At 40.2% G+C, this 11,623-nt stretch overlaps 1 protein-coding gene across 2 annotated transcripts; it reads right to left on the bottom strand.

The window, feature by feature from the left end:
* Positions 1-357: 357 nt before the first annotated feature.
* Positions 358-11,556, bottom strand: gpat3 (glycerol-3-phosphate acyltransferase 3). 2 transcript variants are annotated; one of them, XM_071546390.1, is made up of 13 exons: positions 11,504-11,556; positions 11,159-11,341; positions 10,818-10,884; positions 8,772-9,066; positions 8,514-8,588; positions 8,323-8,412; positions 8,119-8,212; positions 7,885-8,000; positions 5,188-5,243; positions 5,002-5,087; positions 4,635-4,763; positions 2,457-2,536; positions 358-2,331 (listed from the first exon to the last, which is right to left on the bottom strand). In XM_071546390.1, exons 2-13 carry the CDS (start codon positions 11,300-11,302, stop codon positions 2,208-2,210), a joined length of 1,356 nt encoding a protein of 451 aa, XP_071402491.1. In that variant the 5' UTR covers positions 11,303-11,341; positions 11,504-11,556; the 3' UTR covers positions 358-2,207. The 2 variants fall into 2 exon arrangements, with proteins under 2 accessions (XP_071402491.1, XP_071402492.1); XM_071546391.1 differs by lacking the exons at positions 10,818-10,884; positions 11,159-11,341; positions 11,504-11,556 and adding an exon at positions 9,698-9,746.
* Between the last annotated feature and the right edge of the window lie 67 nt (positions 11,557-11,623).

Raw genomic sequence — 11,623 nt, 5'->3', positions numbered from 1 at the left:
CAGAGTAAAACTCAAATCGAGCAAATCGAATCAACATATTGAAGACGTAGTCGCACGGAGTCTACAGTCATCCGGACCTAGCAGGGGTCACTCCAATGCCTTTTATGATGTCCCCTTTGAAATCTATCTGAATCACATCAAATTGGATATAAAGATGTGCAGACACATACATCACAGTAAATGGTGTGGCGGAGCATCGCGCGCCAAGAATCCCACCTCAACAATCGGGTTATAAAATCGGCTTTGGATCCTATTAATAATTCACAATCTTGTTAGGGGGAGAACAAACATTTCTGTTCAAGCAATTTAAGTCGCGGGATTGTTATTATAGCCGGAGAGGGGGGTGGGGTGGGGGGGGGGGTGGGTGCCGGCGAGATGGCCTCGGTGTGAGAGAGACGGAGAGCCTGTGAAATTTAAGCCCCCCGCTCCGGCTCCGCTGTGTGCGGAAGAATAACTCAATGCTATTTCACAGTCTCTGCTTTCTTTATTAAAGCACCGTCACAGTAAACATGTCTTTGCCGACGCTCGTCTGCGCAAGCGTTATAGCCGGGGGGGGGGGGGGGGACCGTGCGATTCCTTTTTCTCTCTCCACATCTCTCTCTCTCTCTCTCTCTCTCTTTTCCTCTCCCACTTCTATTACAGGACAAGCATAATGGGTTATTACTAAGGACAGACTCTGCCCTCAAAGTGCCCCGGCAGTCAGGTGGATATTTCCAAAGCATTTCTATCGGCGGTGCTGTTAATGAAATGAAACGTGGCATAGAGCGAGGCGTTCATTTAGACCCATGTGCAAATGTGATAGGGAATATCTGTCTTGAACAAAGTTGCATTAGGCTACAAGTGGCATATCCAATAAATAACCCCAGTATTAATATGCTATAAGCTGCTCTCTACCTGATGGTATTGCTGTACTATTTATAACATAGTACAGTAAAAATAACACTGAAATAAGGTGATGTGATTATAGCTATGTGGAGATGGCAATTATGAAACCAGTTATAAAATGTTTTCCATAATTACAGACCCACACAGGTAAAAGAGCAGCTTAACACATGTGACCTTCTGTTAAAAAAAAAATACATTTAAACACTTATACATTTAAAATCCTTATGTGTGGTAATACCAATAATTTGTATTGAGCTGATAATAATTAAGGCAATATACATGTATTCCATAGCAACCAGCAATGGGTGGCTCATTTTCTATATCAACATAGTTTGGGCTTGTGGATATATCACTAAAGTCAAATACATTTTCATTATGATTCAAGCTATTTCATATGCAGATCATTTTACATTACATTGGCCCCCAGCTGTATGTAAACTTCTGATAACAGATATGTATGTTGATGTCCTGAGTCTTGAGTAATGGAATAGGCGGATAAAGGGATTCAAATGATTGTTGTGTTAGCAAACACTGCCTCCCAGTGGTAGAGATACGCTCCTACAGCAACACAGGGCGACAGGAATGTAGCTGGAATGCAGCTAAAAACAAAATCCTTAACATTAAGACTTTTTTTGGTAACACTTTATAATAACCATCATTAATAAATGGTAAATTGATAGTTAATTAAACTTTAGTTAATAGTTATTTTACTGTTAACAAACAATGAAATAATCATTAATAATGTTTACAATATACAATATATAATTAATAAACAAATGATTTTATATTACACAAACTAATGATAAAATAACATAAATTATAGCATTACTAATAATTAGTAAACATTATTAATGATCATTTCATTGTTTGTTAACAGTAAAATAACTATGAACTAAAGTTTAATTAACTATCAATTTACCATTTATTAATGATGGTTATTATAAAGTGTTACCCTTTTTTTTTTTGGAGAGGGAGCATCTCATTCAAGCTTTGAGGCTGAGCGCTGGTTTTAGACTTAAAATGTCCGATCCAGCATATAAGGTGAAAACAGGTAAAAGGTACAAAGTGAAGCTTCTTGGTCAAAGGAAACCCTTACATGGACCAAGTTAAAAAGGCAAGTATAAAATGTATCATCAATACATATTACCTTGAGATATGTATGAGCTGAGCAGTCTCCTCCACCCTGGTGAGGTGAATCAGCATCATGTGACCTACCTCTTTCCAACTTGGAGTTTATCCAATTCACATGAGATGACAAACATGATAGAAAGGTGTCAGCGTCACAGAGATTGTCCAGAGTTTATCAGAGGGATTGTCCGACATTATTCCTCCTCTGCGCCTTGCGGGGAGCTGCTGCCGTCTTGTCCCACGATCATGCTGCTGTACATCTTCTGCTGCTCCTCTTTAAACGAGTCCTTCACCTTCCCTCTCTTCAGCGCGCCGTCCCTGCCAAGACACAGACACATTCAGAACGCTGACGAGTTGTGCTGTGAATTTAAATATATATATATGTATATATGTATGAATGAACTGTGAGTGATATGAGCATTTAGTAGATTGTCCCTCCTTACCAGGCCAGGTCCAGTAGGCCTCCCTGGTGGGCGATAGCAGATTTCACTCTGTTGGCAAAATGGGCCGCATCCTCCCCATTCTGCTCGAAACAGACATAAAGACAGTGAATATGTTACAGATTCACCTGGAATTAAAGATCTCCATCTTAACAATTCATTTAGTCTATTATCAAGTCCTAAAATCGTAATTTTCTTAAAACAAGTGAAAAAATCTGTCACTGGGGTGAGATCATTTCACTTTTTTCCATTGCAGTTTCACTTGTTTCAGGAATTTTCTAGAAATGAGTGTCAGTATGTTGAAACAAGTCAGAATAAGGCAGATCACTGCACTGCTATCAAGAACATGACACTTGATTCTACAAAATTCTTGAAACAGGTTGATTTGCATTGGAAACAAGTGGAATGATCTAACACCAGAGGCAGATTGTTTCACTTATTTTAAGAAAATTGGATTTTTAGGACTCAATATTAGACTGAACGACTTGTTAAGATTGAGATTTTTTGCAGTGTGTAAGTCAGAGTCTGTGTAACAGAATACTTTCAACATGGTAATTTGAATCTGGTTGTAATATGAAGTCTCTAAAGTTACTGTGACAGAAATGGATGGTTAATAAACCTCTGACAGGATCTGGATGGCAGCATAATATTTTATGTTATATTAACGGAATATCTTACATACAGGTCTAAGTGTAGAGTGGATGATTTCTATAGGATACAGACACTTTTTTGTTTTAACATCATGCTCAGTGATGTAGAAGTAAATAAAAAGGTTAAATCATAGTAAATGAAAACTATGACTTCCAGTCTACAGCGATGCTAACAAGTCACCTAATGTAAGACCAAGTCAAGTCTTAAGTCTTTGGTCACAAATCTGAGTCAAGTCTCAGATGGTCGGCTTAAACCACAAAATGGTTACTTCTAAGAAATAGACAGCCAGCTGATTACATTACCTCTTCTTTAGCTATTAGTATATCGGGCAAGGGTTAAATAAAATGACAATGTGACCTATATGATAGCATAGATAGGAACCACAAGTCTACCTAATTACTTAATACATTATACTGCAATAGGAAAAAACACAATGCAAGCTCAGCTGTTAAAGTTTTAAAGTCTTTGTAAGAACCGAGCATCAAGTCACTATGAGTCCAGTCTGAAGTCACTTTACATGCAACTTAAATGCAACTTGAGGGTTGCCAGTTGGTGATCAGCATAAGGCAAATAACCACCAATATGAACACAAATCAGTTATACTTATGTTTTTGTTGTTTTTTTTACCTTAAAAAACTATCTTCATATAATTTACATCTGTTTCATACTACTATGATGTAGGCTATACTATGAATAAGCTTCATAAAGATTTATGTCTAGTCTATTCCTACAGATAGAAAGGTTGGCAAACTAGCTGGAGCTCCCACAATCCCCCCCTCTTCCATACCTTGGAGATTCTCACCATATTTGACATGAATAAATTCCACATATGTATATTTGTTTTTAGATTTTATAATAATTTACTTCCAATTTCTTTTAATAACTTATATATATTAACCCTCACATCCACTCGTATGGTAATAGATCTACTGATCTTCTTCACAGTCATTTTCATAGAACCAGTAGTCAGTAACCAGTAGTGAATGCTTTTAAAACTATCTAATACTGCTTTTCTTGAAAGAGGACAGTATAAGGTGTTATAGAATGCACTCCCTCTCTCTATATCCCTTTCATTCCTTATAGTGTTATACAGTAGTATAGACCTATTTATATTAGTACATGCACTAGTACACTGTGCATTAGTACAATGCACAGTACTATTGATAATTTTTGTATAATTTTATGTAATGTCAGATGATATATTATTGATTGTTTATTTGTTTTCATGTTATGTATTGTGTGCTGTATATACAGTATGTGTGTATATATGTGATGTGTTTGTATATACAGGTGTATGGCATATGTATGTGAATTTTTATGATGTATTTATATAGGGTGTTTTTTACTATAAGCCCTTAAGGTTTTTTTTATACCATCTGTGCATACCACGTGTTCATATTTTCTCTTTTCCAAATTGCACAAATAAACAAATAAAAAAATCAACTGTATGAAGTGAAATATCTTGTATGGTATTGTCGTGTTGTGTGTAGAATGCAAAAAGGAAAAGCATCATAACTATATTTTGCAGACCTGTCTGGTCATGGGGGGGAGGTACCACACGTTGACGACAATGGCCCAGCTGCTCATCATCCTCAGCAGGTAGCTGACCATGTTGTATTTGGTACTGTTCCAGAAAGCGTCTCCAAAACGAGGGTCATACTGGGACAGACAAGATGACACTCCAGTTATTACAGGCAATTTCTTGAAGGTGAAGAGATAAAGACGGGAGAGACAATATCCATACAGAGCATCACCAAGACCTTTACTTATGAAATAACATTTTAGAGCATGTAGTCAGCTGCATTCTCGAAATATTGAGCAATACACATCAGGCGACATTTTCTCACATAATCGATCACTGCGGAATCAATACATGAATTCATTCTCTGGGCAGTACCTTGATGGCCACTGGGTATATGGTCCCTCCGATTTCAAAGCTTCCTTTATTAAACATCATGACGGACGTATTGTTGATGCAGGTTCCTGTTAGAAGAAGAGTCACAGACAAACAGAAATGATCCTAACTATCATAACACCGCCATCATCCTCAAATATTCTTCTTCATGGCATAGTAGGAACCAACCTTCAGGAAAAATCAGGATGGGAAGTTTGTTCTTCGCTGCAACGTGATCCCTCAGCCTGTGGAAGAGAAGGGAATAGTTTTTCCATTAGTCATACTGTAGGGATGAGAACTTTTTTAATATAATAACAATAATATAGTAATTTTGTACTTGCTGTAAGGAGGGCAGAAGGTGCATGTGTGTGTGTCTGCATTAATCTGACATAGGTTATAAATATATGGCATATTATCCTTGAAATAAAGAGAATATAATCTACCTAATGTCGGTACAGCAAGCATACATTTGGTGCTAAAAACATCTGTGTCTGTCATATAGACTAGCATCACTGACAGAGAGGCTGTGTTATGTGTATTATATGTACTGCTTGGCCACTAATTGAACCGCCTCTTGAGAAAATGAAATGTTCCAGACCCTTGTACTTAAATCTTCAGGTAATTTGTTTCAGTGCAAGCAATGCTAAACTCTGGATTCTACAGCGAGGCCTATTTCAATCCTCTTAGCCATCCCCCATTGGCCCTTAGGGAATCCCCAATGAAACTAGATGTATTTTCCACGTCATAAAGCATCAGGCCAACACACGGATGCTCTATAGGTTCACTACAGTGCACAGTGCATTCAAGGGGACAGCTGAGAGTGAATGATCAAATGCGATTCAGCCATTTTTTTTTAAAGCAATACTCCACTTAGTTTTAACATGGGGATTATTCAGCACTTGGCCACCATGAAAATCAGAATATAAACTAATCACCAGGATCAGATGCAGCTGGACAAGTTTGTAGTGTTAGGATTTTTACTTCCCATTCATTTGAGTGAGACCAGAAAATAGACTGAAAACTGACCTTTAACACGCTGGTGTCTCAACTCAATTTCTTCCTGTTTCTTTGTACTCTACTCCCTCACATTGGGAGAGTATTTTCAGGTAATATTTTACTCAAAGTGCATGGTGATGCATTACAGATTATAAACCCAATAGAAGCACAGATAAACTTTGCTTGCAATGTAATCATGAGACAAACATCTGAAAATTACATTCAGTTTAGTATGTCAATATACTTCATGAAGTATTCAACTTCCTACGCTTTTTGCACATTGGGTTTATTATATGATCATAATTATCCTGCACTCACAACATGCTTATATACCATTTAATTTAACCATTTAGATGTTTTAGTTCGCATAACATACCATACCATGAGACAGGTGGTATATGACAGCTTCAACATGAAAACAGTAAAAGAAAGTGAGTAAAATCGTATTCACCGAATGCCCCAAAACACCTCCATAATCCACTTAAACCCTCTTTGAAGTGGTTGCTAGTTACAGGTACCGCAAAATTTCTAACTCTTGTGTCTCTTTTTTTTCTTCTGCAGGTGATAGTAAACACAGAAAGAATAGAAAATGGTGTAGGTCAGAATGAGTAAGAATTGCAAAGAATGAAACAAAATAAAAACTATTGTAAAAGGAGAAGGTCACAGAAAAAACACATGAATTTCACATGTGGAAAAAATCCCATGCGAAACACATGACATCACATGGGCAATATGTGGAACACATGTGGTTTGCACATGGGGAATGTGTGGTTTTGGAACATGTGTTTTTTCTGTAACAGGATCCTCGCTGACTTGATAGGATGAAAATACAGTGCGAATAAACTCAAATGAAAAATCTAAAATAAAAAAATCTAAAAAGCATTTTCAAATGAATAGATATTGATTCATAGAATAATAGATATTGGATATTGTTTAGAGTCCCAACACAGATTACAGTGCTGCTCAGAAGCAAGAAAATGATTTAACATAATTTAACATAATCCCAGCAATTTTGACCCTAGTTTTACCCTAATTTTCCACCATACCGATCAATTCTGACCAAAATCTTGTAAATCGCTTCAATTTAGAGCTAATTACTGTCCTACGGGGCCAACGGACACTCCAAAAATCAACCCCAAAGCAGCCAAAGCATGTCTTTTCAACACATTGACACTCACTGAATAAGTTTATCTATCACCTGATAATTTTCAATATTTATTTTGCACTACTTCACAGTGTGGTGCCTGGAGAAAGGCAGCTGCAGCCGGTACAGAGTAAACAAGGAAGTGCTAAAGCAGCAGCCAAGGTAGCATCAAAACTGTATGAGAAAGACAGGACTTTACCAACATGTTTCATTACATTACAACACAATCAATGTGTTGAAAAGACATGCTTTGGGTGCTTTTGGGGCTGATTTTAGAGCGTCCATTGGCCCTGTAGGACTGTACTGGGGAGCTGCACACCCAGGCAGGCAAGACATACAGTAAGTAGCTTCTATAGTGAAGCAGTGGGCGAGATTTTGGTCAGAATCAATCGGTATGATGGAAAATGATGGGATAACAGGGTCCAGGCTGAAAATGGCTGGAGTTATTATTAAGGTGTAAAAGGGGCAAAAACTGCCTGTAGGCTGCCAGCTGTAGTAGTCAAAAGTCAAAAGCTATTAAAATATGAATGCACAATGTTAGAATTTAGTGTGTGAGTCAAATCATAAATAAAATGAATAGAGAAATTCCATGAAAAGGCAATTCCAGAAAAGAACAATTTCTTGCAGAATTGTCCCTACTGTTCCTGCTCTAACCGACACCCGAGAGTGCTGCTGTGCAAACCTGTGTCTACACCCTGTGCTGTTATTATTGGTCTCCTTTCCTGCGCGCTAGATGACTGGCTCACCTACTGGTAACAGCTTGGCGGTCTCTCATCTCTGATCTCTCGAACCACACATGGGGGCAAGACCTCAACATCGACCTCTGAATGATCCCCATCAGGCCTCTGTGAACTTGACCCACCTGAGGACGGCATGGGGCAAAGAGCATAGACATTCCCTTGCCTCTTTAGAAACAATAGCTGCTGGGTGAAATATCAAATATCAGTGACACGCCGACCTGCCGTGACGATGATACCCACCATCGCGTAGCATCCATCGTTGGCCAGAATGACAACGTCAATCGGTGTGGTGTGGTTCGCAACGCATATTCCTCCTTTTTGTGGTCGGTTCTCTCTAGAATAATAAGAGGACCAACTGTGTTAATGCCTGGTGATAACTAAAGGCCTGATAAAGAGTGAGAAGTAATGTGAAATAGCACTTGAGCACATCCAGCTGGAACTGACTTGTTGTGGTATTGGATGGTCGCTGAGAGTCCTCTGGCACAGATCCTGTAGCACATCAGATGGACCAGCTCGCTCAGCCAGTTCTTCACACTGTTAATGCAGACACACAAATAAAAGCTAGAATCGTGGAAAATCAGACAAAATGATACCGAAGATGCGAAACCTTCTTAAATGTTTCCTTGTTATTGTACCTGCTGTCAGGCAGAAATCCAACCAGGGTCGTTCCAATCACAAGCCATGTCAGGCCAATGATTGCCAGGGTGATCCTGCAAGAGAAGAAGAGAGACCGCAGTGGAAAAGCCTCGTCTGCAACTCATGTGAATACACAACAAACCGGCACGCGCTCTCTGCCTCTTGCAAAACCACAAAGATATTGAGCAGCGGGTAGACTCTTGCCACATTCACCGTTCCCCCCGAGGAGGTCAAAGGTCGAGCTGGCTCACACTGACCTGAGAGGGAAGAGGACACAGTAGCGCACGAAGACGCCCAGGCCCCAGATGACGGTGAGCCGGAGGCTGATGTAGCGGAAGTTCTGGTTGGTGCGGGTGAGGAGGTTCCAGGAGGCCAGCTCCTCGGAGGAGAAGCACTGGGTCACCCGGTCGTCCACGATGCACTCCACGCCCTTCTTGTAGAAGTAGAAGACGTCGCTCAGGCAGAACTCTCCCCCGGCCAGCGAGCCGCGCCGGGAGCGCCGCAGCTCCCCCATCTCCTCCTCCATGGAGCTCCCCTCTCTCTCGATGATCCCTGTGCAGGTTTCACAACAAAGACAGTGTAGCAGCAAACTACTGAGGTATCCTGCTCTATTACCAGTGATTTAGTGGGAAATACTAAGGCTGGGTATTGGCAAGGACCTCACGATACGATACGTATCACGATACATGGGTCACGATACGATTGTATCACGATACATTGCGATACATATTGCGATACATTGCAATACTCTACATAATTTACTGAAAATTAAAAAATAGAGCTGTAAATACAACTTGCTGTGTACCACCTGGGTAGTCTAATATGTACATCGCATTATATTGATAACTCAGCGGACAAATTGAGTCAAAACTATTTAATTCAAAGGGATTTGAGGGAAATTTAAGGACATTTTAAATCCGTTTAATACATGAATAATTTTTTTAATATATCGATACGGGGGGCTGGAAAATTGATACACTATCATGGAAAAAAATATTGCAATACTCAGCTGTATCGATTTTTTTGCACAGCCCCTAGTAAATACAAAGACCCTATCTTCATGTATCTGATACTACGATGTATACTGTGAATTTCATAAAGATTTGTGAGTGTAAAAAGGTGGTAAACTCTACTGGATAAATACAGAAGTGTGTTTACCCTCCACTACACCCCTGTCTTTTACCTCTTGGACCCTTCCACATGTTTACAGTCTTTATCCACACCTCCAAGAGAGATCCATAGCAGTGTGTACACAAGCATTTACCTTGCCTCATTATATATAACTGGAGTCTGGCTATACCACGTTCTTGGCAAAGGACGCAGGACAGCACATATTCTGCAATCTTTGCTGAATAAATTGCTAAATCATGTTGCGTAACATCCTCCATGTGACTCATTTACTAATACAACAAACTGTCTTGGTGTGTTTTAAAGAGGAATAAATTCATAGGGATAAAACAGCACCAGGATAAATAGCTGCTCTGTAAATATGACTAACTGTTGAAAAGTTATTTATCAATAACTCCAAAAGTTGCTCAACTTTCCGCATCTGTTTATTAGCCATACACAGTTATATATGTTTTCTCTGCCACGAGAAGCCTAAAACCCTTCTAAAGCTCAAGCTGAAAACCAGATTAAAACAATCTGCAGCAGTCGCACAACACGCATCACGCCTAAGCAGAAACGAGTCATATTCCATAGCCGCTACCACGAGGATCACGAGGGCGGTGACCTCTCGCAAAACGTTGAACTCTGCAGCACATTTTTACACAGAGCAGCAGCTGCTGCCAGTGGGGCTGAGGACACAGAGACAGTGTTTCACAGTATATTGGATGTGGGCTGAGCACAAGCTGGTTATTTGGCTGGAGTTATGCAATGTGCGGTTGCTTTATCAGCGTCAGACGGGGGCCTGTGTGTGTGTTTCCTTATCGCCGCACAGCACCCCGACATCAGACGCAAGGACTGACCAATCCGGAGCCCCCACACTCACATGGAGTCACATGAGCAGGGTCAGGCCCGTCTGCAGCTGAATCGAATCCCTCATACCACAGGACACAATGTACTGAGGGGGGGAAACAAGGAACTACAGATGGCTCTTTCTAAGTTAGCGTTTCAACATTTCCCCCAGTGTCTACTGTCTTTACTGGAGCTCACATTAAGGACATATCTAGTGTTGAAACTTATAAAAAAGGAACAAATACAAGAAAGTAAATTGGAAAGTTGAGTATTCATTTGTTGTGAAGCACTCAGGCTCTTCAATAACAAAGCATTAACTCCCTCACAGTGAGCATATAGGTGCTTACCATAGGGCAGGGGGACAGGCACACTGGGCTGCTCCTTGCGTCCCCTCTGGATTCGTAGTGTGGCCCACTAGCAAGAACACAAAGTTATTTTCAGATGACCTCTGACACAATGCCCGCTGCACGTTGCCCAACTGTACATGAATATTAACTGAGGAGTGAACAGGGCAACCACAACTACAGATGGTTCATTTCATCACTGCGGGGACACAGTGATGAAATTTGCATCTGGATCTTTTTTTTGCTTAAATGACAAAGCTCTTCCCTGTCAGACTACATTAGATAAAACAACAGACCCTTTGCCTAAAGAGCAAAACAAGAAAAGCCCTGTGCATTTAAATTACCTCCAGAATTTGGACCAAGATCTTAATATAGACCCCGGTGACTCCCAGGGAGAAGCCAAACATTGCAGGTAGCATGATGAGGCCCAGCACCACAGAGATCCACAGCTGGAACAGCAGCACCGCTACACCCCACAGGTCCTCCATCACTCTCTGCCCCGGCACCCACTGGGCTCATGGCACCACCTACAACACAGGACAACAGCAGTTACAGCTTCTTTTCTTTTTTACTGAGTGTTAATGAAGAAATTCACCCTACGAATAGTGTAATCTTAGAAATGTAAGCTAATGAATACATGACAGTAATATAAGCAGCAAAAAACAAACATAAAGTGTTCAAATATATACCTTAAAGACGTTAAAATAGTCAGCGCGTGCTCCCCCCCAGTCTTAAAGACCCTCGCACGAAGAAGCTGAGTAGTGTCTCAAAACAAAATGCAATCATAAGCCAGCGGGTTGAAAACACGC

Source organism: Centroberyx affinis, unplaced genomic scaffold (genome assembly GCF_046629955.1).
Source record: "Centroberyx affinis isolate AG114_WGS23_722 - 3 ecotype Tasmania unplaced genomic scaffold, CSIRO-AGI_Caff_v1 ptg005249l_1, whole genome shotgun sequence".
NCBI classification, from domain to species: domain Eukaryota; kingdom Metazoa; phylum Chordata; class Actinopteri; order Beryciformes; family Berycidae; genus Centroberyx; species Centroberyx affinis.
Note: the sequence above shows the minus strand (reverse complement) of the source record. Positions and strands in the feature narration are given on the sequence as shown.